This window comes from Halichoerus grypus, chromosome 7 (genome assembly GCF_964656455.1).
Source record: "Halichoerus grypus chromosome 7, mHalGry1.hap1.1, whole genome shotgun sequence".
In the NCBI taxonomy this organism is placed as follows: Eukaryota; Metazoa; Chordata; class Mammalia; order Carnivora; family Phocidae; genus Halichoerus; species Halichoerus grypus.
The window spans coordinates 114,087,550-114,109,664 of record NC_135718.1 but is presented as its reverse complement, the minus strand read 5'-3'; the positions used below and the strand labels follow the sequence as shown (position 1 = coordinate 114,109,664).

The following is a 22,115-nucleotide window of genomic DNA, read 5'->3' as shown; positions in this document are numbered from 1 at the left end:
TAATCCAGCCCCAGCTTTGGCAGATGCAAGAAGACCTTCTTTAAATGACCTGTTCTCTCCATGGTGGGCTCCTGGGCCAGAGCTCAGAGAGGGAGGGGACAGGATAAACATCACATAACAGGGATGTTGGAATTATTAGGATTTAACCAGAGAGATTGTAAGGATCGCAGGGCCCTGAGCCATGTGGGTTGTAAGGCCCTGGCTTATATGGACACACAGTCATGTCTGCCTTCCCGGTCTGTCGTGGCACCACTTACCCTCTCTCCGTTTGATGGTATTTACGTGAGTCCTCTTCCGAGGTGCGCGGATGGATGTTTACTGACCCATCAATGCCTGTCTGCCCAGTGCTGGTGGGGATCAGCACCCACGGCCAGGATGGGGCAGTACTTGGCCCGTGATGCTGAACAGAGCTCCTGACATGCAGCTCCTGACCCCGGTCTCATGGGCATCCTTCTGCTGCCTCGGGACTAGGCTGGGGGTGCTGTTCCTTCCTGGCTTGCTTTGCCGAACTGGTTCTGCTGTTTTCCCACTGGCAAGAGAAGGGGAGGAATAGGTGGTGAAATGTCCAATAAGCAGTTACTCCTTGAGGTGCTTCTGCATCTGGACTCAGGCACTGCTGCATCCTCGGTGGCCGTCCCTGAGAAAGTGGCTGCTGGCCATGCAGTCCGGGGGCTTGGAACAACCAGAATGTGTGCCGAGTCTTGACTGTTTATCACGGGCCCCTTGCTATGCCAGATGCTGCCCTTGGAGCTTGTTTGTGTGGGGAGACTTGCAGTGTTGGCTAAATATGCTCAGGGAGCAGAGACATAATAAAATGCTTTGCCTTCAGGACTGACAGGCTCAGTCTTCTTGCCGGGGGGCCGCAGGTGGTTGTGTTTTACTGGGAGCTCTCTGGTCTCGCTCTTTCCACCTGCTCCGCCATCCTTCTTTCTTGCCTGGGCAGGGCGGGGAAGACCACTCTTCTTTTCTGGCTGCCAGGTCCTAGTGTCAGCTTTCCCATTTATTTTTGTTCTCCCCCGGAAGGTGGTAATGGTATGGATAGGATTGCTTTTAAAAGACCTGGCGGTAAATGAGATCTGGAGAGTCTAGCATTCTGAAGCAGGTGACCATTTATGGTTCTACATTGTGACTCCAGGTCACTTTGCTGATTTGGGCCTCAGCTTCCTCTTCTACCAAAGGAAGGGTTGGATTGCACGTTCTCAAATTCTTCCAAGACCAGGGATGGAATTCCTGGTATGCAGGGAACCAGGTTGGATAATCCATATGCTTTGGTTGCTCAGGGGTTGTAGGGGAGGCTGTACCTTGTGTCCTTTTCCTAAAATGTGAGCATGGTCAGAGGGGTGTACATGGCTCTGCCCTTAGAAATAGCCAACTCTGTGACTCGGGGCTGGGATGTTGCCACTTTGTAAGGTTGGTCAAAACCCTGATGAGAAAGGGATATAATGCCTTAAGTCAGATTCCCTGTAAACAGACGTTGGGACAGATTCTTGTGGCAGTGATTTATTATTGAGGGACTGCTTTCCAGAGAAAACTGTAAGGATATAAGGGAAGCAGGATAGGTTAGGGGGAAAAATATTAAAAGATGTGGTTTCAACAGTTTTAACCTCAGCCTGATCCCACAGGCAGCTCCAGAACGTGAATTGCCACCCAGCGGTGGTCCCACCCAGAGGAAAAGGGGCCGGGCCATGGATAACCTTCCATCAGTTAATTATTGCCTATTGGTCACCCCCACTCCAAGGGCAGGCATAAACTCCCAGGTGAGGCAGGTCTCTCGGCCGGGGCCAGACTTCTGAGAAGGGCCCAGGTGTGAGCCCTTAGCAGCCAACACAACATGGCTGCTGGGGCATGGATGCACCTGCACCTAGAGGCTACTTGACGGGGCGGGGGGGGGGGGCAACACAGGATTTGCCCCATCCAGGCAGGTGAGAGCCAGTTGGGGGGGGGGCAACACAGGATTTGCCCCATCCAGGCAGGTGAGAGCCAGTTAAGCGGGGGGGCAACACAGGATTTACCCCATCCAGACAGGTGAGAGCCAGCTGGGGACGGGGGGCAACACAGGATTTGCCCCATCCAGGCAGGTGAGAGCCAGCTGGGGATGGGGGGCAACACAGGATTTGCCCCATCCAGGCAGGTGAGAGCCAGCTGGGGATGGGGGGCAACACAGGATTTGCCCCATCCAGGCAGGTGAGAGCCAGTTAAGGGTGGGGGCAACACAGGATTTGCCCCATCCAGGCAGGTGAGAGCCAGTTAGGGAGCAGGGGAGGAGGCCAGGTGGGAGAGGACTATTCTGAATGTAAATCCTGAGCACATCTCGGTCCTGAGCAAAGAGGGAGTGTGGATGGCTCAGCATTTGCAGGGAAATGCTCAAATGTGACTTTCCAATTAGGCCGACATAACTGCTGCTGATAGAAGTCAGGATAATGGTAGATTTGAGGAGAGGGAGATGGTGCCTAGGATAGGGTAGGAGGGAAGCCCTGGGGTTATCTGGGTGCTGGTCGCACAATTATGTACACTTGGCAGAAAACCCATCAAGGGGTGCCCTCACAATTCATAGATGTTTCAGGATAATGCCCGCATGGGAGTGCGGGGGCTGCTTTCACAGGGTGGTGGGAGTTCATTCCGAGAGGGCCTCCCCACCCTCATTTCTCTTCTCCTGTGTCCCCCACTTCATGGCACTCCTTCATCTTCACTTTTCTCTCCTTTTTGTTTCCCCTTCATAATGAACCTTTTCCCTGCTTTTCTGGCCTCTGCTGTCTCAGCCATGGTCATGTGACTCTTTTCTCCGAAAGCTTCAGCGCATCCTTTCCTGACCCCCCGGACCAGATCAGACGCCCCTTCGCATCCCTGCCCAGCATGGCCCCTTCATAGCCCACAGGTCAAGGGCACATGTGTGTGTGCTGATCTATTTAACGCGGGTTAAATATGCTGGGATTCACAAGGGCCAGGGCCTGTGGCTGTTTTGCTCATTGTTTATCCCCAACACCTAGGAGACTGTCACAAAGTACGTGCTCCACAAATGTGTGGAACAAAATATGGCCTTTCAGCTCTGCAGCATGAGCTCCAAGTCACTTGGGGTGGAAGAGGAGCTGTCGGCCCCGGAGCTGGGATGAAGCAGAGGCAAAGGGAGGCCGTCAGCCGGGGAATGTCTGGTGTGCTGCCCTTAGGGAAGGTGGTACTTGGTGGAGTCGGTCTTTGGCTTCTGTCCCTTTCCTTCCCCATGCTTGCCCTCCCTGAACTTCTTTTTCCTGGGGTGGTCAGCTGAGGCCTTGGACAGATGCTTTTACTGAGATGAATGGCCTGGTCTTTTTGGCAGCCTCAGGTGGTGTTTCCAACCATGTCTTGACCTGAGATCAGTTGGTGATTTCAAAAAACTCTGGGGACAGAGCCTCTCAGCCTGTGGTTCTCAACTGGAAACTGTTTTTACCCCTGAGGACATTTGGCAATTCCAGAAACACCTTTGGTTGTTACAGCTGGGGGAGTGCCACTGGCATCTAGTGGGTAGAACCTAGGGATCCTGCAAATGTACCCCACAGGATAGCATTATCCAGAGTTAGCCCACAATGAAGAATTATCCAGCCCAAGATGCTAGCAGTGTCCAGGCTGAGAAACCTCGCTGTAGGCCAGCCCAGGCTTGCCAGCAGATGCTGTCTCCAGCCTGGAAAGCAGGTGTGTCCCACAGACACTCTTTTTTCCTGAAAGGACCCTAGAATCCATATCCTCCTTATTCCCAGCCCCAGCTCATTCAGCCTCCTTGGTCAGATTTGCTCTGTGAAAGGCATGTACATAGAAGAGGCCCCTCAGTATTTTTTCCAGAGCCCTGTGGAACCTTGATAGAGACCTGCTTCCAAGAGTGAGGGCCTAGCTCTGCTTCTGCAGCTTTAGTTCCAGGAGAACCACGGGAACCCCACCCCCCTCATCTTGCTGTCTCCATCCTCATGTTTCTCTTTAATCCTGTTCCTCCCACCCCACCTTCTACCATTTCCCCCAGTCCTCCAGAGATTAATGTGATAATTGCCATGCGTGCCTGTTTACGCAGGGAGTGGGTGCACTTACCACCCCCAATTAGGCAGGTTCCCAAAGGAACACATTTCACGGTGTCAGGACTGGTACCGCTGAGCACTCCCTGTGCAGGTGGGCTGCCACCCCCGACTGCTTTCTCTGTCTGTCATTACCCCCGTCACGTGCACATGTACGTGTGTGTGTGTGTGTGTGTGTGTGTGTGTCACTTGGGGAGTCAGCAGGTGAGAAAGACAGAGAGCGGCCAGCCTGCTGGTCGAGGGGCTTGGCTGGGTTGGGTGGGTGGAGAATCTGTGCCTTCACTAAGAGGACATTGCCACAAAGAAAAACACTCTTCTGTAATGGCTGACAAAGAGTAAGTGTTCCATGAATGGTGGGGAATGAAGACACTGCTCGGGCATCCTTCTCTGAAGAGAGAAGCCTGGTTTATCCTTAGCTGCTCCACCACAGCAGGCTGGGCAGGGGAGGTTCCACTGTGAGACTCTTGGGCCAGAATCCAGTGGAACACGTTCAGAAAGCTGTGGGTCTCCTTCCCCAGCATCTTGCTCAGAATACTTAGCATGGCTGCCTCCAATTCCTGAAGGAAGATGCGCGAGGGAAGGTAGAATGTGATGATGCCACAGGCAAGTGGCTTGTTGGAGTTGCAGAAGCAGAAGGGTTTGGAGACAGGAGCAGAGAACAACTGCTTCTCACCTTGGCAGCCCTAGTCCTTGTCCCCTCCCACTGTGACACAGACACATGGACTCTCGAGAGAAAACACAGTCACAACTCTGAGGTCGCACTGGCTACTTTGTCCTTGGCCTTCTGACTCCCACCTCACGTGGCTTCAGGGCACTTGCTCACTGGAGAGTTGTTGATTACTTTCTTCTTTTTTAATAATGATGAATCAGAAGGAGATTGAAGTTCTAATTAGCATCCGAAAGAAACTTGCCATTTTGGAGGAGGGAAATTTGAAGTCCTTTGCCCCCTTCCTGCTGAGTTATGTCCCCTTGTCCTACTGGATTTGTCATTGATCCATTGACAGGCATGTGAGGTGAGGGTGTGGCCTCCTAGTGGGGCAAGATGGGAGGGGAGTAACCAGGAGGAAACCTGAGGGAGAGGAGAGAAGTGTAGAAAGGGTGCGGCAAGTCTATTAAAAGGTTTGTGAATAATCTCTGGGAGCTGTCAAGCTGCCTTCTCCAGAAGAATCTTTATACCGTCAGTCATCTGTAATGACCCCCAGGGTATAATGCCGCTGGCCCTGGTGTCCTCCTAGCCTTTCTTTTTCTCCTTCTCTTCCCCTTCCTCCTCTTTTTCTCATCAAACAGGGCCTGATGTCATAGTGGATGACAATTTTTCTTAAACAATTCAGACAAAGCCTGAGGGGAATATCAGAATGAACAATTTTGGGGGTTACGTTTTAAGCACGAGAATCCTCTTATTCAAATTGTGGTTGTGTATTGGTTAGTTGACAAATACTTCATGTGCCAACCACTTCACTAGGTACCAGGTATAGAAATGAACAGTTAAGTTTCTTGCCTTAAGGTGGGTTAAACCAAAGCCAAAGCATTCTCACAACACATGGATAAAGAGACACTGTCTGTCCTTGTTTTTTTCTGGAAGAATTGAAGAGTGTGTTCCAGACTTTCGGTCCATGAGGAGAGTCCTTTCATCCCTGCATTTCACAGGCTGTATTTCCTCATATGTTAAAAGATTTCCTTCAAAAAAGGGGGTTTCATAATCCAGGCAGTATATGAAATGATATTGAAGTTAGTAATATTTCTTTCATGAGTTTTCTCACAGGCTAAGGGGAAAATATAATCTGTTGTGTTTCCTAAGTTCCTTTGGTTACAGAAGCTCATTTTCCACAGAACACATTAACGTCTTACAGATGCCTAGCAAGGAGAAGAACACTATTTGGGAAATGTTCTTCACTCTACAGCCTCCCTGGCAAATCATCCCCCAACTGAAATTGCTCTAGCCATCCTCAAACCGTAGCTCAGTCCCTCCTGGGACCAAAGACACCTTAACAGCATGTTTCATCTTTGCCATTGCTGGTATCAGCCCAGGTGTATTGGCAGCTGAACCCTGATCTGGGTGTTGGGAGCAGACTCGGTCCTTGCTGCCAAGGAATGCTGGGGGCGGGGGGCACTGGCTAAGCCACATAGTAGATGAAACTTGTTGGTCAGGTGCACCACTGGTGAGTCTTTACAGTCTTTACAAAATGTAGCATTTGTAATCATGAATAAAGATAGAGCTATTTATACAAGGGTCATGTAATCCATCCTTCAGCTTACAGGAAGGACCATGTCTTAACTGTCTCTGAAAAAACAGCTTCCTATGTTCATTAAAATCCCTTGTGGCTGGCCCTCAGTGTCTAGTTCTTCTACATCTTCTTTCTGATAATCAGGAGCAGTTTTCTCTGAGGTCTGGTCCACATCTTCCCTGCTTGCACTTAACTGACCAGACCTGGTTGAACTAAAGAGTTAGATCTTACGCACACTGAAATCGGCAGATCCCCACCTTTGTCCCATCCAGTTCAGCAGGTGTTTGTTTTTAATTTATATTCTGCTTCATTTGCAGTCATCTGTCTCTGAACAGTGTGGGGACAAGACGAAGACACAAGTTTGGTGAAAGAGGTTGCCTTAAAAGCTATTTTTAATGGAAAAATCTATACGGTGATAGCTTCCACGATCAGTGGGAAGCTATATTCTGTGTACTGACATATTTGAATGGGAGGCAGAAAGAAAATTAGGTAATTTTGAGAGAAAAGATAGAATGCCCTAGAAGTCCACGGAAAGCATGAGAACAATGAGTCAAAATATGTTTGCAAAGTTGAGTAGCGAGAGGGAGAAAAAGGTAAATCACAGGGACAAAGAAGCACTTTGCCATAGATATTCTGAGTTCAGATCTTAATTTTACTAATTTAGCCTGTGAATTTTAGGCATGGCATTTGACTTTGGCCTTGTTTCTCCAGTGAACTGAGAATAAAATATCTTTTAACTGTTTCAAATGGGTATTAAAGTTTGCGTGTGAGGGGCCGGTGTGGGAATGGGAGGATTTCAAAGCCCTGCATACGTAAAATGCGATTCAAGGAGACTATCTAGAAAGATCTGGAGTTGATACTATGGGGAGAGAGAGTCAAAGTGAAGTTTAGTTGAGAGGCTCAAGTGTTAGAGAAGAGTTTTCAAAATGTTCCCAAACTGTTTCTAGGTCCTAATAAGACACCGTTCCAAGAGTTGCTGCCTTTGGCTAAGCCATGTGGTATAATCCTCCCTCAACCCCCCACCATTCAAGGGCCTTGCATCTCACTTATAGTATAAAAATCCAGAATATGAATTGCCAAGCACTTTTCACTTCACTGTGTGTTAGCATTAGAGAGAGAGGAAGAGATCGCTCTTCAGACTGATTCCTTGTTCTGTCCAGAGCCTTGCTGGGGTCAAGCCTGAGCCTGCTCTGTACTATTGGACTATGATAGAAGAAAGCAAGCCAGAGCTGAGGATCAAGGGCTGAGCAGGATGTGGATGACACTAATGTCTCCCAAGCAGCCCTGTCAAGGCTCTCGCCAGCATCCATGGAATAGACTGATAGACCTAGCTTGCCTCTGACTTTTTGAGAATTTGTCCAATTTAGACTGCAAAAGCTTGGAACTGACATCACTGAACACTATAAAACCTGTAATTGTTTGCATGATCTTGGAAAAGTACTTGACCTCTCTGGATTCAGTTATCTCAGCTGTTAAGTGAGGGTGTTGGACAATTCCTACTCAGGATATCGTGTGAGGCTCATGCAGTGTCCTTTCCTCTTTACATGGTGGAATATGAGTTAACCCACAGTAACACCAAATTGGGAATGAAGCAGGCAGTGTTAATTGTATTACCCTGTGTTTGTTGTATCACCATATATGTGAAGCTTCGGGAAGGGAGACCTCCTTCTGGCAGGTGGTTTCGGTAAAACATTAAGGAACAATTTTTCTTTCTTTCAGACCAATGATGCCTTAGGAGCCACCTGGAACTGGCTGTACTTCATCCCCCTCATCATCATTGGATCCTTCTTTGTTCTCAACCTAGTTCTGGGAGTGCTCTCCGGGTAAGCCAGACGTTCCTCTCTCCTCCTAACTTCTTTCCAACTGTAAACCAATGCTCCTGACTACCGACCAATTCATTCATCTAACGTTCGTTTAGAAGACATCTACTGAGCAGCCCCAATGTGCCAAGTGCTATTCTAGCAGCTGCGGATACAGTAGTGAACATTGTTCTAATCATGTTTATTTTTCTTAGGAGTTAAAAAGTATTTAAACCACGTGCAACATTGAACATGATATCTAGTGAGAGTTCATGTATCCATCTTTTCATTCAGTCATTCAACAGTCATAGACCTTCTTTGTCAAACACTGTGCTGGTTGCGAGGGATATAAAGTTGAATAAGATATAATCTTTACCTTCAAAGGTTATTATTCTGTCATGTATTGAACATCAAATCCCATATTTGTAGCTTGGATTAGTGTACCTCAGTCAGCAAGTACTCAGTGTCCAGTGCCATGGTAAGCATTGCAAAGAGCACACGAAGTCTCTTAAGAAAATTGTACTTTGTGGGGCACCTGGGTGGCTCAGTTGGTTAAGTGTCCCACTCGTGATTTCAGCTGGGGTCATGATCTTAGGGTAATGGGATTGAGCCCTGCATCAGGCTCTGTGCTCAGCATGGAGTCTGTGTGGGATTCTCTCTCTCACTCTCTCAATAAATAAATAAAATCTTAAAAAAAAAAAAAGAAAATCATATTTTGTAGACAGGACAACACACTTGAAACAGGGAATGGAAATTCTTTTACTTACTAATATAAGCTATAGATCATTTGGTGGAAGGAACAAATCTATTTAGTCTGAAGTTATCAGGAATGGCTTCATAAAGGACTGGGCTTTTGCTTGGATGTACAAGATGTAATAGGATAAAATAGAATATATGTGAGTGAACATTCCAGGAAGGAGAGCACTATACCATAAGCAAAACTGAAGAAATGGGACTCAGATTATAGTGGGAAAAGAATGTTATGCAACCTGACTTATCTAGAGCTGATACTTTACTTTGGGAAATGAAAAATATAAAATTAGGGCTATTACAGGGGTCGATTTTAGAGGGTCTTAGATTTTTCTAAGCAAAACTGGACTTAATTTCTTCTCTGAGTAGCATAAGTTCTTGAGGTGGAAATTAGATGGTGGTGCTTCTGTTTCAGCATAGCAGATTGAACCAAGTTTGTTATGTCTTGTAACTCTACTAACACAGGAAATAAATTTTAAGAAGGGCATAGTGATAGAACAAGAGAGGAAATGACAAAGATGAGAGATGTCAATAAAAGTTTTGAAGGCAGAGAGTAAATGGTAACTGATCTAGTGGTGGGAAAGCTGAGGTTTAATTGCCTTTGGTGAGGAAGGCCAATAAAAAGGCAAAATGATTGTCCTTCAGAAGCTTGCACAGTCCCGGAGAGGCTCGGGAATTCAGGGTACCATGTATGTCTGAGAGATGAAGTATGGGTGGCACTAAAAACAAGAGGATTGGTCAAAAGTCCTCATAAGGAACACTTAGATGCCCTCTTGCCCAACATCCTAGATCTCTACCCCCAAACACTTCTGACAGGTATCTGCCCCGCCCAACCCCCCACCCCAGCCAAAGTCAGAAGACGTCCTGTCTTTGTAGAGGCTGAATCAGAAATTTGCAATGGTAAATCAGGTACTTCTGAGGGTAAGGGTGATGTGTTGTAGTGAAGTCCACAAACTGAACATTATGCTCCCAGCCCACATCTACTGTTGACTCACAAAAGTGGATCAATCTGGTAAGGGTTAGTAGGATTCCTCTGTGGGGAAACTGTCCATCTTAAGAGAAGAATCTTATGTATGTTGATATCTGAGGATGGACAGAGAAATGGCTCCCACCCATCACCCTCAGTGAGGCTCCTATTAGTTTCCTTTGGCTGCTGCAACAAATTAACACAACTAGGTGGCTTCACACTATGAAAGAAATTAATTCTCTCACAGTTCTGGAGGCTAGAGGTCCAAAATCTGGCAGGGCATTACTCCCTGTGAGGGCTCGAGGGGAGAATTTATTTCCTTCCTCTTCCAGTCCCTGGTGACTCTGCAAGTATTCCTTGGCTAGTGGCTGCATTACCCTGGTCTCTTCCTCTGTGGTCACATTGCCTCCTTCTCTTTTGTCTAAAATCTCCCTGGGCCTCTTTCTTATGAGGATACTTGTCACTGGATTTAGGGTCACTTGTATATTCCAGGGTGACCTCTTCATCTCAAGACCCTTAACTTAATTGCATCTGCAAGGACTCTTTTTCCAAATAAGGTAACATTCATAGGATCCAGGAATTAGGATGTGGACATATTTTTTTTTGGCAGGGGCATTCAACCCACTACACTCATCATTCTAGAAGCTCCAGCTATACACACGAGTTTCCAATAAGACTTTTGAGACTTGCTCTTAAATATTAATGCACAGCTAGGGATCATCAGCATTTGAAGAAAATGTCCAAAACAAAAGACAAAAATAAAATAATACATAGAAAAAAGGATTTAGAGGGAATATGAATGATGCAGGGAGCAAAAGATTTAAAAAGCATGATTGATATCAGCAGAGATAGAAATAATTTTATCCACAAAATAACATTGCTATTTAAAAAGGAAAATTCAGCCATTAAGAAGAGCCCTTGCGGATTAATGTAAAATAAATAATGTAAAATTTACATTAATGTAACATGAATTAATGTAAAAATGTAAACATGTAATGAAAATAATGAGGTAGTAAATGGTTGGAATATGAAATTAATGATATCACCTAGAAAGTAGAACAAAAATAAGAAAATCAAAGTGTTCATCCATCATTCAACTATTAAGAGTTCCATAAAGAGAACAGGGAAGTGGAGAGGGAGAAATTTACAAAGAAAAATACTAAAAATATTTCCAGAATCAGTAAACACACCTTGCCAGAGTAAAAGGTCTGTGGAAACATGTGCAAGGATATTCTTTCCAGCAGTGGTTTTTGGTGATGGGGAGTTGGAGAACCTGGACATCCATAATTGGGAGGGTAGATAGGTAAGCTGTTGGATGCATACCATGACATACTAGTCCAGTTAGGAACAACAAATACCATATACACATGGCAACATAGAGTAATTTAAAAGCATAGTTTAGTGAAAACAAGAAATAGCATGGTATAATACCACCCACATAAATAAAAAATACATGCACACACAATACATAGTTTGTAAGAATGCATTCAAATAAAAAGTATACATTGAATACAAGTTTCTCTTGCTATCTGAAAGTAAAACATTCTTTGTTTTTTATTGAAATATAATTAAAATACAATGTTAAATTAGTTTCAAATGTACAACCTATTGATTTGACAATTCTGTACATTACCTGGTGCTTACCATGTAGTCACCATCTGTCACCATACATTATTACAGTATTATTGATTACATTCCCTAAACTGTACTGTTTGGCTTCATGGTTTATTTTATAACTAGAAGTTTGTAACTCAGTACTTTTATCATTTTGCCCATGCCCCCACTCACTTCCCCTCTCTGGCAACCACCAGTTCTCTGTATTTAAGAATCTGGTTTTTGTTTGTTCATTTATTTTTTATACTCCACATATAAGTGAAATCATATTGTATTTGTCTTTCTCTGTCTGGCTTATTTCACTTAGCATAATACCCTCTAGGTCCATCTGTGTTGTCACAAATGACAAGACCTCATTCTTTTGAATGAAAAAGTAATATTCCATTTTCTACATATACCACATCTTCTTTATCCATTCCTCTATGGATGGACACTTGTGTTGCTTCCATATCTTTGCTATTGCAAATAGTGCTACTGTAAGCATAGGGGTGCTTATATCTTTTTAAATTAGTGTTTTTGTTTTCCTTGGATAAATACCTAGTAGTGCAATAATGGATCATATGGTATTTCTATTTTTAAATTTTTGAGGAACCTCCATACTGTTTTCCACAGTAGTTGCTCCAACTTATAGTCCTACCAACAGTATATGAGGGTTCCCTTTTTTCCATGTTCTCACCAACACATATTTCTTATCCTTTTGCTACTATCCATTCTGATATATGTGTGATGTGATATCTCATTGTGTTTTTGATTTTCATTTCTTTGATTAGTGATGTTGAGCATCTTTTCATGGGTCTGTTGGCCATCTGTGCATTGTCTTTAGACAAATGTCTATTCAGGTCCTCTGTCCATTTTTTAGTATGATTTTTTGTTTTTTTTTTTTTTGGTGTTGAATTGAAAGTAGAGTATTCTTATGAAACCTTTCATAAACCAATATGACATGAAGCAAAAAAGCAATTACCATTTCATAAAGGCAAAAATGCTCTTTGAATTTTTTTCAGTTATCGAAAATAGGTACTAATGTGGGTTTTTCATGAAAGTGAAGTGGTGTAAAATGAAATTTCAGATACTCGGGGAAACCAGTATATTGTAATGGTAATTTGTATGGCAGAGAGATGGGAGGCAGGTATAGAGAGAGAGAAAAGGAAACAAACGAATTTAATTAATTAATAAAAAACTGCCCACTGAGCACTTGACATAACTAATGAAAAGAGACCACAACAAGATAAAGTCATCACAAAATTTCAGAGCATCTGAATAAAGATAATATTCTAAAAGCTTCTGGTTATTGGGAAGGCGATATATTTTGCCAATGCAAAATCAGGAATTAGGGCGGCTTTGGGTTTCTCATTGATACTGAAAGTTAGAAATGAACAGAGAAGTTCCTAAAACTTTTTGAAGGAAAAAAATTTCCAAGGTGGAATTCTATACCCAGCCAAAATAGCAGTAATTTGTGAGAATGGAATAGCAGTATTTTGGGACACTCTTTCTGAAGAAGTTACTGCAGAATGTGAGTCACTAATTCCTAAAAATAAGGAATTAATTGAAGAATGAGAAGGATATGATATTCATGCAAACAAGGGATTCAATAGAGGAGAGAGGCAAAGGGGATTCCAAGATGATGATGAGGGGAAGTCGAAAGAGCAGCAAGTTCAGATTTGAATAGGGTGATAGAGAGCTCTAAGAGTAGTATCTTTATGGAAAAAATGAAACAAGTATATTCCCTGACATATACTATATTCAGAAAAGTTTAATGGTTTTGTGAAGATTATATATAATCATATTTATAAAATATATACAAATATGTTTGCATTATATATAAACATTATATATTCATATATGTATTTGTATGCACATACCTCCATCTAAGCAATTCCACAAAATACAAAAGGGTTACCACTAAAGGAATATAAGCATAGTAAGTTTTCTCTGCAGCTGTCAACCAGATTTTCATTGTTAACACTGGATTGTGAGATGGCCCCTTATGGTGCTATAATTGACTTGAGAGAGAGGGGGAAGGTAAATATGGGGAGGGGGAGGGAACGTCAAAGACTAAAATCTTAGTTTTCACAGTAAGAGTCTTTAAGCAGTATCTAAAATGGAAAGATAAAGAAATAGCAGTTGTGTAAGTATAATACTCGGAAAATTGGAAATGAATACCAGAAAAAAATACAGGTAAAAATTACAAGTGATGGTTTCTGGGGAACGAGAATTAGGGGTGGGGAGGGGTGAGGCAGTGGATGGCTATCTCTTCATGATAAGTCTTTTTAAAATATTTGACTTTAAAACTCAATGTGCATCACTTTAAGAAAAATAGAAATACAATTTTAAAGTAAAAATGCTGCACTTACATAAAGTGTAGGATGAAAGGAGTATATAAGACCATTCATCTAGCATCAGTGGGGGAAGAATTGGCATGGAGAGAGACCAGATTCACTAGGATTAAGGAGGAAACAACCATACTAGTCCAAGTATGTGGTACTGAGAGCCTGTGGTGACTTGTTAAAAGGTTATGAAGTAAAAGCAGGGGACATTGTGAAGGCGTTCGTAATACCGTGTATCTTGAGTGGAAAGTTCTAAGACACAATGGGACTTCTTATATATGTACTCATTCAGTGAGCATTCATTGGCATCCTTTATGTGCAAGCACTGCTATAGGTAATTCGCTTCATATAGCCTGTACCTACAACTCAGATGCTCTCTCTCAGTGACTACTTACGCAAGGGGCCTGACCACCGACTTCATTCTTCATGTATTTCTACAGAGGGAATATCTCTTATTTATGTAATCTTACTTGATCTTTATCCTTACTTGTTTCCAAAGTGTGTCCGTGTGTTAATTTAGAAAATTCAAGTCCTGTTCTTACTATTTGAAGAGGGAGAAAGGTAGATGCCATGCTAACAAATCATTGGTGTTCCAGAAAAGGCTTCGATATGGGTTCAAGATATATTTTAACAGAGCTGGACATAGGACAGAGCACTGCCCTCCAGGACAATTCTTACATCTAACTGTATCCACTCTGATGGACCAGCTCTTGTTTGGAGTCATACTTTTTAGTTCTCCTGCATCCTTCTCCAGATGGGAAAGAGTGGCACGTTAGGGGAAGCATGGTCTTTGGCATGTGACAGTCATGAGTGAGACCCTTATCTTGCCACTTACCAGCATTGTACATCTGGACTGGTTACTCTGAGCCCACTTCCTCCTCTGTAAAATGGGATAGCATTGTCTCTCATAGGCAGAGGCCTAGCCTGGGGTCTGGGATGGAGCAGCCATTAGCTCTTATACCCTTTGATAATATTGACGTTCATTTTCTCCACCTGTTAGGTCTAGGTGACTGTCACCTGAGTAGCAGCCTGTGATGTTTGGCTTGAATTGGCTTTGAGGCCATCAGCTCCTCTCTAATGGGGAGACAGCCTCCTCAGGTTGGGAGATGAAACAGACCTAGAATGGCATATGTCTCCTTAGCGCTTCTGGAGAAGCCTAGGAAGTGACAACAGCAGCTGGGAACAGCTGGTGTGAATAAATTCTGACATTTCAAGGAGTGTTAACAATAGGGGCCTTACAGGCTAGGACTGAAATATTTCTGTCCCGGTTTCTTTTTCACATTCTGATGCTCAACACATAAGGGGTTTTACCGGTGTCTGCAGAGGGTTCAGCAGCAGCTAGTTCTGTGTATAAAGGGGCCAAGGAAGCTCCGTTCTGCTTGGTCTGGTTCTCACATGCCTCTGGATGAGGGGATGTTGGCTTTCTCTTTGGAGGAAGTGTTTGGTTGGGAGTTGCACTTGAGAGCCAGAGAAAAGCTCTGATGTTTTATTTCCAGGGGACATGTTCCCTGTGCCCTGTAGGCAGTTCGAATGTTATGTGCCCAAGGCTTTTCTAAAGCAGAGAAAGAAGGCAGTGGAAGGAGGAGCCCCTGTGTTGGCAAGTGACAAGATGAGTCTGGGCAAGAGGGGGCAGGTAGCCTACACCAGTGCTCGTGGCCCACAGGACACTCAGTGTGGAAATGGCTGAGGCACCCATCTCAGGGGCAGGGGACTCAGGAGGGGAGGGCTGTCAGCTTCGGTGTATTTAAAGAGGAAGTATGGATAGAAGCATTGCAGCATTTTTACTAGTCTCAGAGGAAATGGGATTTGATGAAAACCATTAGCTTAGGCTTGAAGAGAAGCAGAGCTTCCTGTCTCCATGGAAACAAACCAGGGCTGCATAAGCACAGGGCTGCAGGGCAGAAGGCTCACACAAACAGAAAATGACCCTGAGCTAGCCCGTTGCCTCCATCCACTGCTCCCAGGGCTTCTGGAAAGAGGGGAAGGTAGGCTTGGGGGAGTAGTTGTGTTGTCTCCAAACTGGGACGGGGGCAGGCAGGCCAGAGACTGCTTACAAATGCACATGGGGAGCAATTGGAAACCTCATGTATGTAAAGCATGTCATAGTTTTCAAAGCTTCTTTGCTTCCATGTATTTTTTTAATATACCAGGTGGCCTCCATTCAGGGATACTAGCACTCAACGTGGCACAACTAGAGAAAGGCTGCCAATGGTTAGCCTAGAATATTGCCCTGTCCATACAGAGTTTGGTGCAAGTTTTAATCTGTACATGCATGGACACACACACTTACTCACACACACTGGTCTTCATGTAAACAACGTGACCTGGTTCATACAAGGTAGAAAATGCCAAGACCCACTGTCCAGGTCCTGTTGCCCTAAGGACTAATGGGGAATGGTGAGCTTTCCATATTAGAGGAGGAATTCTTCTGGTTGCATCTCTTATGTGAATGGAGTGGCTCCCATTTCAAGCAAGGGGACAGTTGTCTGTCTGTCTTGACACCAAACTCATTTGCTGAGTGGGTTTGACAATTTAGTGCAATTCCATAAATATTTATTGAATATTTGCTATGCACTAGACACTTTGCTAGACTGAGATTACAAAGATAAATAAAATAAGGAGATTGTAGATATATTAAGGAAATAATTCAAAATACATGTAATGGAATCTAAGTTCAAGGAGATCCAGAATTTTAGCCCTATCAAAAGCTATTTTTATAATCATATATGTCATATGTATTTTTTAAGATTTATATCACATATTTTGAGTGCCTACTATCTTGCAAGGCATTGTTAAGGATACAAAAGTGAATAAGACCTAGGTCCTGTCCACAAGGAGGACACCAACAGATGTACCTTCAGTATTAAACTTTGCATCTCCTGAATCACCTGCCCTTGCTTCTCTTTGGATATTAGAAGATAGCACCTGAGTATTTCTCAGACCTGACTTGTGTATAGGTGAACTGCACAGTAATTTTCCTGCCAGGATTCTGACCCTGGAATCAACCATAGAAATTCATTTATTCATGCATCCAGTGTTACTGAGTTCTCGATGTATGTCACCTGCTACCAGGAATCAAGGATATCAGACAAGAACAGAGAGCTGTTACCCTCAAGGAGCTTGTAGTTGAGGTGGAGAGACAGCACAGGTCGAGCATTTAAATTAGAAGGGGCAAGGATCAGTCAAGGCCAAGTGAAGAAGTTGCCATTGATGTATACTTTGAAAGAATGAGTAATCGTTGGCTAGAAGAAAAAGGGAGGATATCCCAACAGGTTGGTAGTTAAGAAGGTGCAGAAGGCCATTCTGACTTGAGTGAATTACGTCAGGGAAAGTAGAGGAGATGAAACTAGAGGCAAAGGCAGAGGCTTGTCACAAAGGGCTCATCAGATGGGCTAAGCTGATGAGTTTAAACCTGATTCCAGAAGCTTGTGGGAGGTTCTCAAGTTTTAAGCAGGGAAGATGACCAGTTTGCAATTGAAGATGATCATCCTGCAGAAAATATATAGAGAAACAAGCCTGGAGGCAGGGAGGTACTTTAGGAGAAAAGCAGAGAAGCAGCGAGGCCCACCCGAAGGGGTACAGCGGCATGACAGTGGACAGGATGGGCCAGACCCAACAGGTGCTGGTTACACAGGATGCGCACGACTTGGTGACTGTGTGGGTGTGTCTGAGTGTGGGCTGGGGGCGGAAATAAGAGGGAAATCTCTTGGACTGCTTCTGGATTTCTGAATTGAGCCACCACGTGGCTGGTGGAGAACGCAGGACAAAGAGATTTTGAGGGAAAGAGTGTAGGTTCTGGATCTGTTGAATTTGAGAAAACATAACGCACTTTACACCTGTTGGCTAGTTTATAGCAATAGTGTAGGGTTTGTTTCAGGTTTTTTTTTTTTTTAGGCTGTAATTTATTGAGATTGTGCTATGCGTTGAAGATTGTGTCAGTGCCATGAGATATGTTGTTTCATTTAATCCTCACAATGACCCTATGAGGTATTACTATCTTCTTTTATGAATAGGGCAACTGACAGGGAGGTTTGGTAATTTGCCTAAGTTCACAAAGCTGTTAAGCAGCAGGTTCAGAATTTGGGATGAGGTCTGCCAGGCTCAAACACCAATTCTGTTAAACACATTCTGCATACAGTAAATGTCCTTTTTGGAAGGAAATTATCCAGCATTCAGCACAAATCTTGATGGAAATGAAGGGACCCTTGGTAGCTGGCAAGACATGTAGAACTTTCCAGTCCTTCAGACAGAGATTTCATGTTCAACACCAGTAATGACCAGAGTAGTAGTTGTAGTCCCTCCATGACTAGGATGACACTCTCCTGGATGAGTTGTGTGACCATGGAAGTCACATACAAAGTTATGAGAGCTTGTGGGAAGCATCCACATTTCCCCCAAGACCCTGTTCTGTATATCAGTTGTCAGAGCTGTGTCTTAGAGTGTGACAAAAATTATTTGAGGTAGAAGGGACTGTAAGCGAAGCTTATGCCTGGCTTCTGTGTTACCGTTGAAGAAACCAGAATAGAAAGTGAAGCAACTTGCCCAAGTGATAGATAGCTATTTAGTGGCAGATCTTGACTGGCACTGAGGTTCTCTGGTTCCCTGTCCAGAGTGCTTTTGTTGTTCTGCACAATAGGTAAAGCTTGGTAGTAAAATACAGACTGCTACACAGTATATCTGGGTTTGAATCCCTTTTCTATCACTTGTCATCTTTATGACCTTAGGCAAGTCACTTCCCATTTCTATACCCTTGATTACCCAATGGCAAACAAGGATACTATTGTCCACCATGTAGGATTGTTGGGAAAACTAAATCAGATCACGAATGTTAAGTGCTTAGTACCTGGGAGAAATTTAATACTTAATCAGTGTTAGCTATTAGTAAGCAGATTTCTTCTCTCCAGAACGTGGTCTACACCTCAGGAGGTGGGCCTGGGAAAGAGTCCTTCTTCTTACCTACCAAGTAACCCCACTGAGTCAATTAGCATGAACTAAGATGTTTTTGGATACCACTGGTAGGGCTGACCCACTATGGTGCTCTGCATGGAATAGTCATAATAGACCAGTGGACCACATTCTTGTGCCACCCATATGGCCATCACCTTAGACTCTCCTCCTGTTACAGTTTCTTGGAAATGCCCTGGACTTTCTGTGCTCTGCTCCTATGGTCTAGAGTAGGCCCCTGACCCCTTCATTTTCCTTGGTGAATTCTTGCCTTCACAACCTGTTTCAACTTTGACCTCTTTCATGAGATCTTTCCAGGTCCATACCCCTCCTCCTGTTCTTCAGTTAGGATTAAAATCTTTCTCTCATATACTCTCATAACACTGTGTACCTATCCATTATAGAACCAATTACTCATAATAACATGCAATTTTGTTACAGAACTTAATAATACTGGAGACAAGAGCTAACATTTGTTGAAAGCTCATCATCTGCCTGATAGTATGCCAAATACTTTATATACATTATTTCAATTAATTTTTATAACAGCCTCATGAGTAAGATACCATTGCTAACCCCAGTTTATAAATGATGAAATGGAAGCTGAGAGACTTGGAGTCTTGCCTAAGGCTGCATAGTTAGTGAGGGGAGTGTTTTAGAGCTACGAATGTCCCTGTCCCCCGTTAGGTTTTGTTTCTTATGCTAGAGATGGCTTTCTGCATAATTGGCTCTCTCCTAACATATTAGTGCCTTGTTCTTGGGTTCAGTAAATAATTGCTGAATTGAGAGGAAATCTAGTAACACCAGGCCCCTCTTAGAGGATGCCATACTCCCTGTGACCTCCTGGAGAAAAATACTGCAGAGACTAAGGAAGACTCTGGTATTTTTAATTAATTAATTAATTAATTAATTTGGGTGCAGAATGGTGGTTTATTAAAGCACAGGGACAGGACCCGTGGGCAGAAGGAGCTGCTGCCCTGGGGTTGTGAGGGGTGGCTGATTATATACTATGGGGTGGGGGGAGGTAAGGAAAAGGGAGTTTTCAAAAAAACTTTCATATGTTGAAGACAGGATACCAGAGGCCTTGCCATTTTCAAGTTAAAGACTCTGATATCTTAAAAGTAAGGAGCAAATCACAGCCCCGGAGAGGCTGTTTTTTCTGCAGAGCGATGGCCCTTGCCTGTGTCTTCCAGACAAGTCATCGGCTCACACTGAACGTTTTTTTCACATGGCTATTGGCTACTCATATTTTTTTAGTTATTGATTATGTCCTTTTCCCACTTTCCTATTGGCATGTTTATCTTTTTTCATATGAACATAAAAGATCTATTCGTATGGCAAAGATATTAACCTTTTTTAAAATCATATGTAGCATTATTTAGGGAATAATTGCTTTTAAAGGACAAAGTTGTCATCATATTGGGAATTGTGGGCAACTCAGTCTGTTGGAAGCAGAAAAAGACTAAAATGGTTATTCTTTTTAAATGTAGGACACTTCATTTAGAAAGCATTCCATTTGTGTTCATTTGTTTGATTCTCACAATGGTGCTAGGCACCGTATTATCATTATTTTACAAATAAGGAGAGTAAAGCTCAAAGCGAATAAGTATTATGCCCTAAGTCATAAATCCGGAAGTGTGGTGTTCTGGGGTGATAGAAGCTAACAATCACATCCAGAAAGAACAACATCGAGGGGCAGTGTTGAAGTGTTAACGGAGACGAAATAGAGAAATCAGTAAGTAGGACTCTCAAGATAAATAATCAAGACAAGGTACTGTTTGACATGGACTCACCCTTTTTATAGAGATATTTGAACAAATATGTTACGACATCATTAGGCGCCTTTTTGGTGATGTTGAGACAAGGGGCAAATATAAAAATGCCCCCCTTTTGAAGAACTTTTTGCACATGGAATTTTTTAAATTTAAATTTTACTTAGTTAACATACGGTGCAATATTGGTTTCTGGAGTAGAATTCAGTGATTCATCACTGAATATACAACACCCCATGCTCATCACAAGTGCCCTCTTTAATACCCATCTCACATCTAGCCCATACCCCCCCCCTCCCTCCAGCAACCCTCAGTTTGTTCGCTATTGTTAAGAATCTCTTATGGCTTGTTCCACTCTCTCCTTTTTTTCTTTTCTCCCTTCCCTTATGTTCATCTGTTTTCTGTCTTAAATTCCACATATGATAAGACAAAATCAGAGAGGGAGACAAACCATAAGAGACTCTTAACTATAGGAAACTGAGGGTTGCTGGAGGGGAGGTGGGTGGGGGGATGGGGTAACTGGGTGATGGGCATTAAGGAGGGCACTTGATGTAATGAGCACTGGGTGTTATATACAACTGATGAATCACTAAACTCTACCTCTGAAACTAATAATACACTGTGTTAGTTAACTGAATTTAAATAAAAGTTTTAAAAAGTTCATATATGAGTGAGATCATATGGTATTTGTCTTTCTCTGACTGACTTATTTCACTTAGCATAATATACTCTAAACAGTTGATGGACATTAGGGCTCTCTCCATGGTTTGACTATTGTTGCTAATGCTGCTATAAACATTGGGGTGCATGTGCCCCTTCAAATCTGTATTTTTGTACCCTTTGGGTAAATACCTAGTAGTACAATTGCTGGGTCATAGGGTAGTTCTGTTTTTAACTTTTTGAGGAACCTCCAAACTGTTCAGAGTGGCTGCACCAGTTTGCATTTCCACCAACCCTGCAAGAGGGTTCCCCTTTCTCCACATCCTCCCCAACACCTGTTGTTAATTTTAGCCATTCTGACAGGTGTGAGGTGGTATCTCATCGGGGTTTTAATTTGTATTTCCCTGATCCTGAGTGATGTTGAGCAATTTTTCATGTGTCTTTAAGCCATTTGGATGTCTTTGGAAAAGTGCCTGTTCATTTCTTCTGTCCATTTCTTAACTGAATTATTTGTTTTTGGGGGTATTGAGTTTGATAAGTTCTTTATAGATTTTAGATACTGGCCCTTTATCAGATATGTCATATGCAAATATCTTCTCCCATTCCGTAGGCTGCCTTTTTTTCTGTTGATTGTTTCCTTTGCTGTGCAGAAGCTTTTTACATTTTTTAAAAGATTTTATTTATTTGATAGAAAGAGAACACACAAGCAGGGGGAGCTGTAGTCAGAGAGAGAGGGAGAAGCAGACTCCCCACTGAGCAGGGAGCCCAGGGTCTGGAATCGTGACCTGAGCCGAAGGCAGATGCTTAACCAACTGAACCACCCAGGAGCCCCAGAAGCATTTAACTTGATAAAGTCCCAATAGTTCATTTTTGCTTTTGTTTCCCTTGCCTCCGGCAGCATGTCTAGTAAGAAGTTGCTGCAGCTGAGGTCAAAGAGGTTTCTGCCTGTGTTCTCCTCTAGGATTTTGATGGTTATTTTTGGTTGGCCAAGTTCTCAGGTTTCTGAAACAATCCTGTTATCTC

General features: G+C 43.3%; 1 protein-coding gene across 4 annotated transcripts in view; it reads left to right on the top strand.

Annotated features, from left to right (window-relative positions):
• CACNA1E (calcium voltage-gated channel subunit alpha1 E) overlaps window positions 1-22,115 on the top strand; it is a 319,486-nt gene that overhangs the window by 164,933 nt on the left and 132,438 nt on the right. For all 4 annotated transcript variants that reach the window (XM_078078099.1, XM_078078097.1, XM_078078098.1 and 1 more), the window contains one exon: window positions 7,982-8,085. In XM_078078099.1, the coding sequence (XP_077934225.1) occupies window positions 7,982-8,085 (104 nt within the window). The remainder of the gene's footprint in view (window positions 1-7,981; window positions 8,086-22,115) is intronic.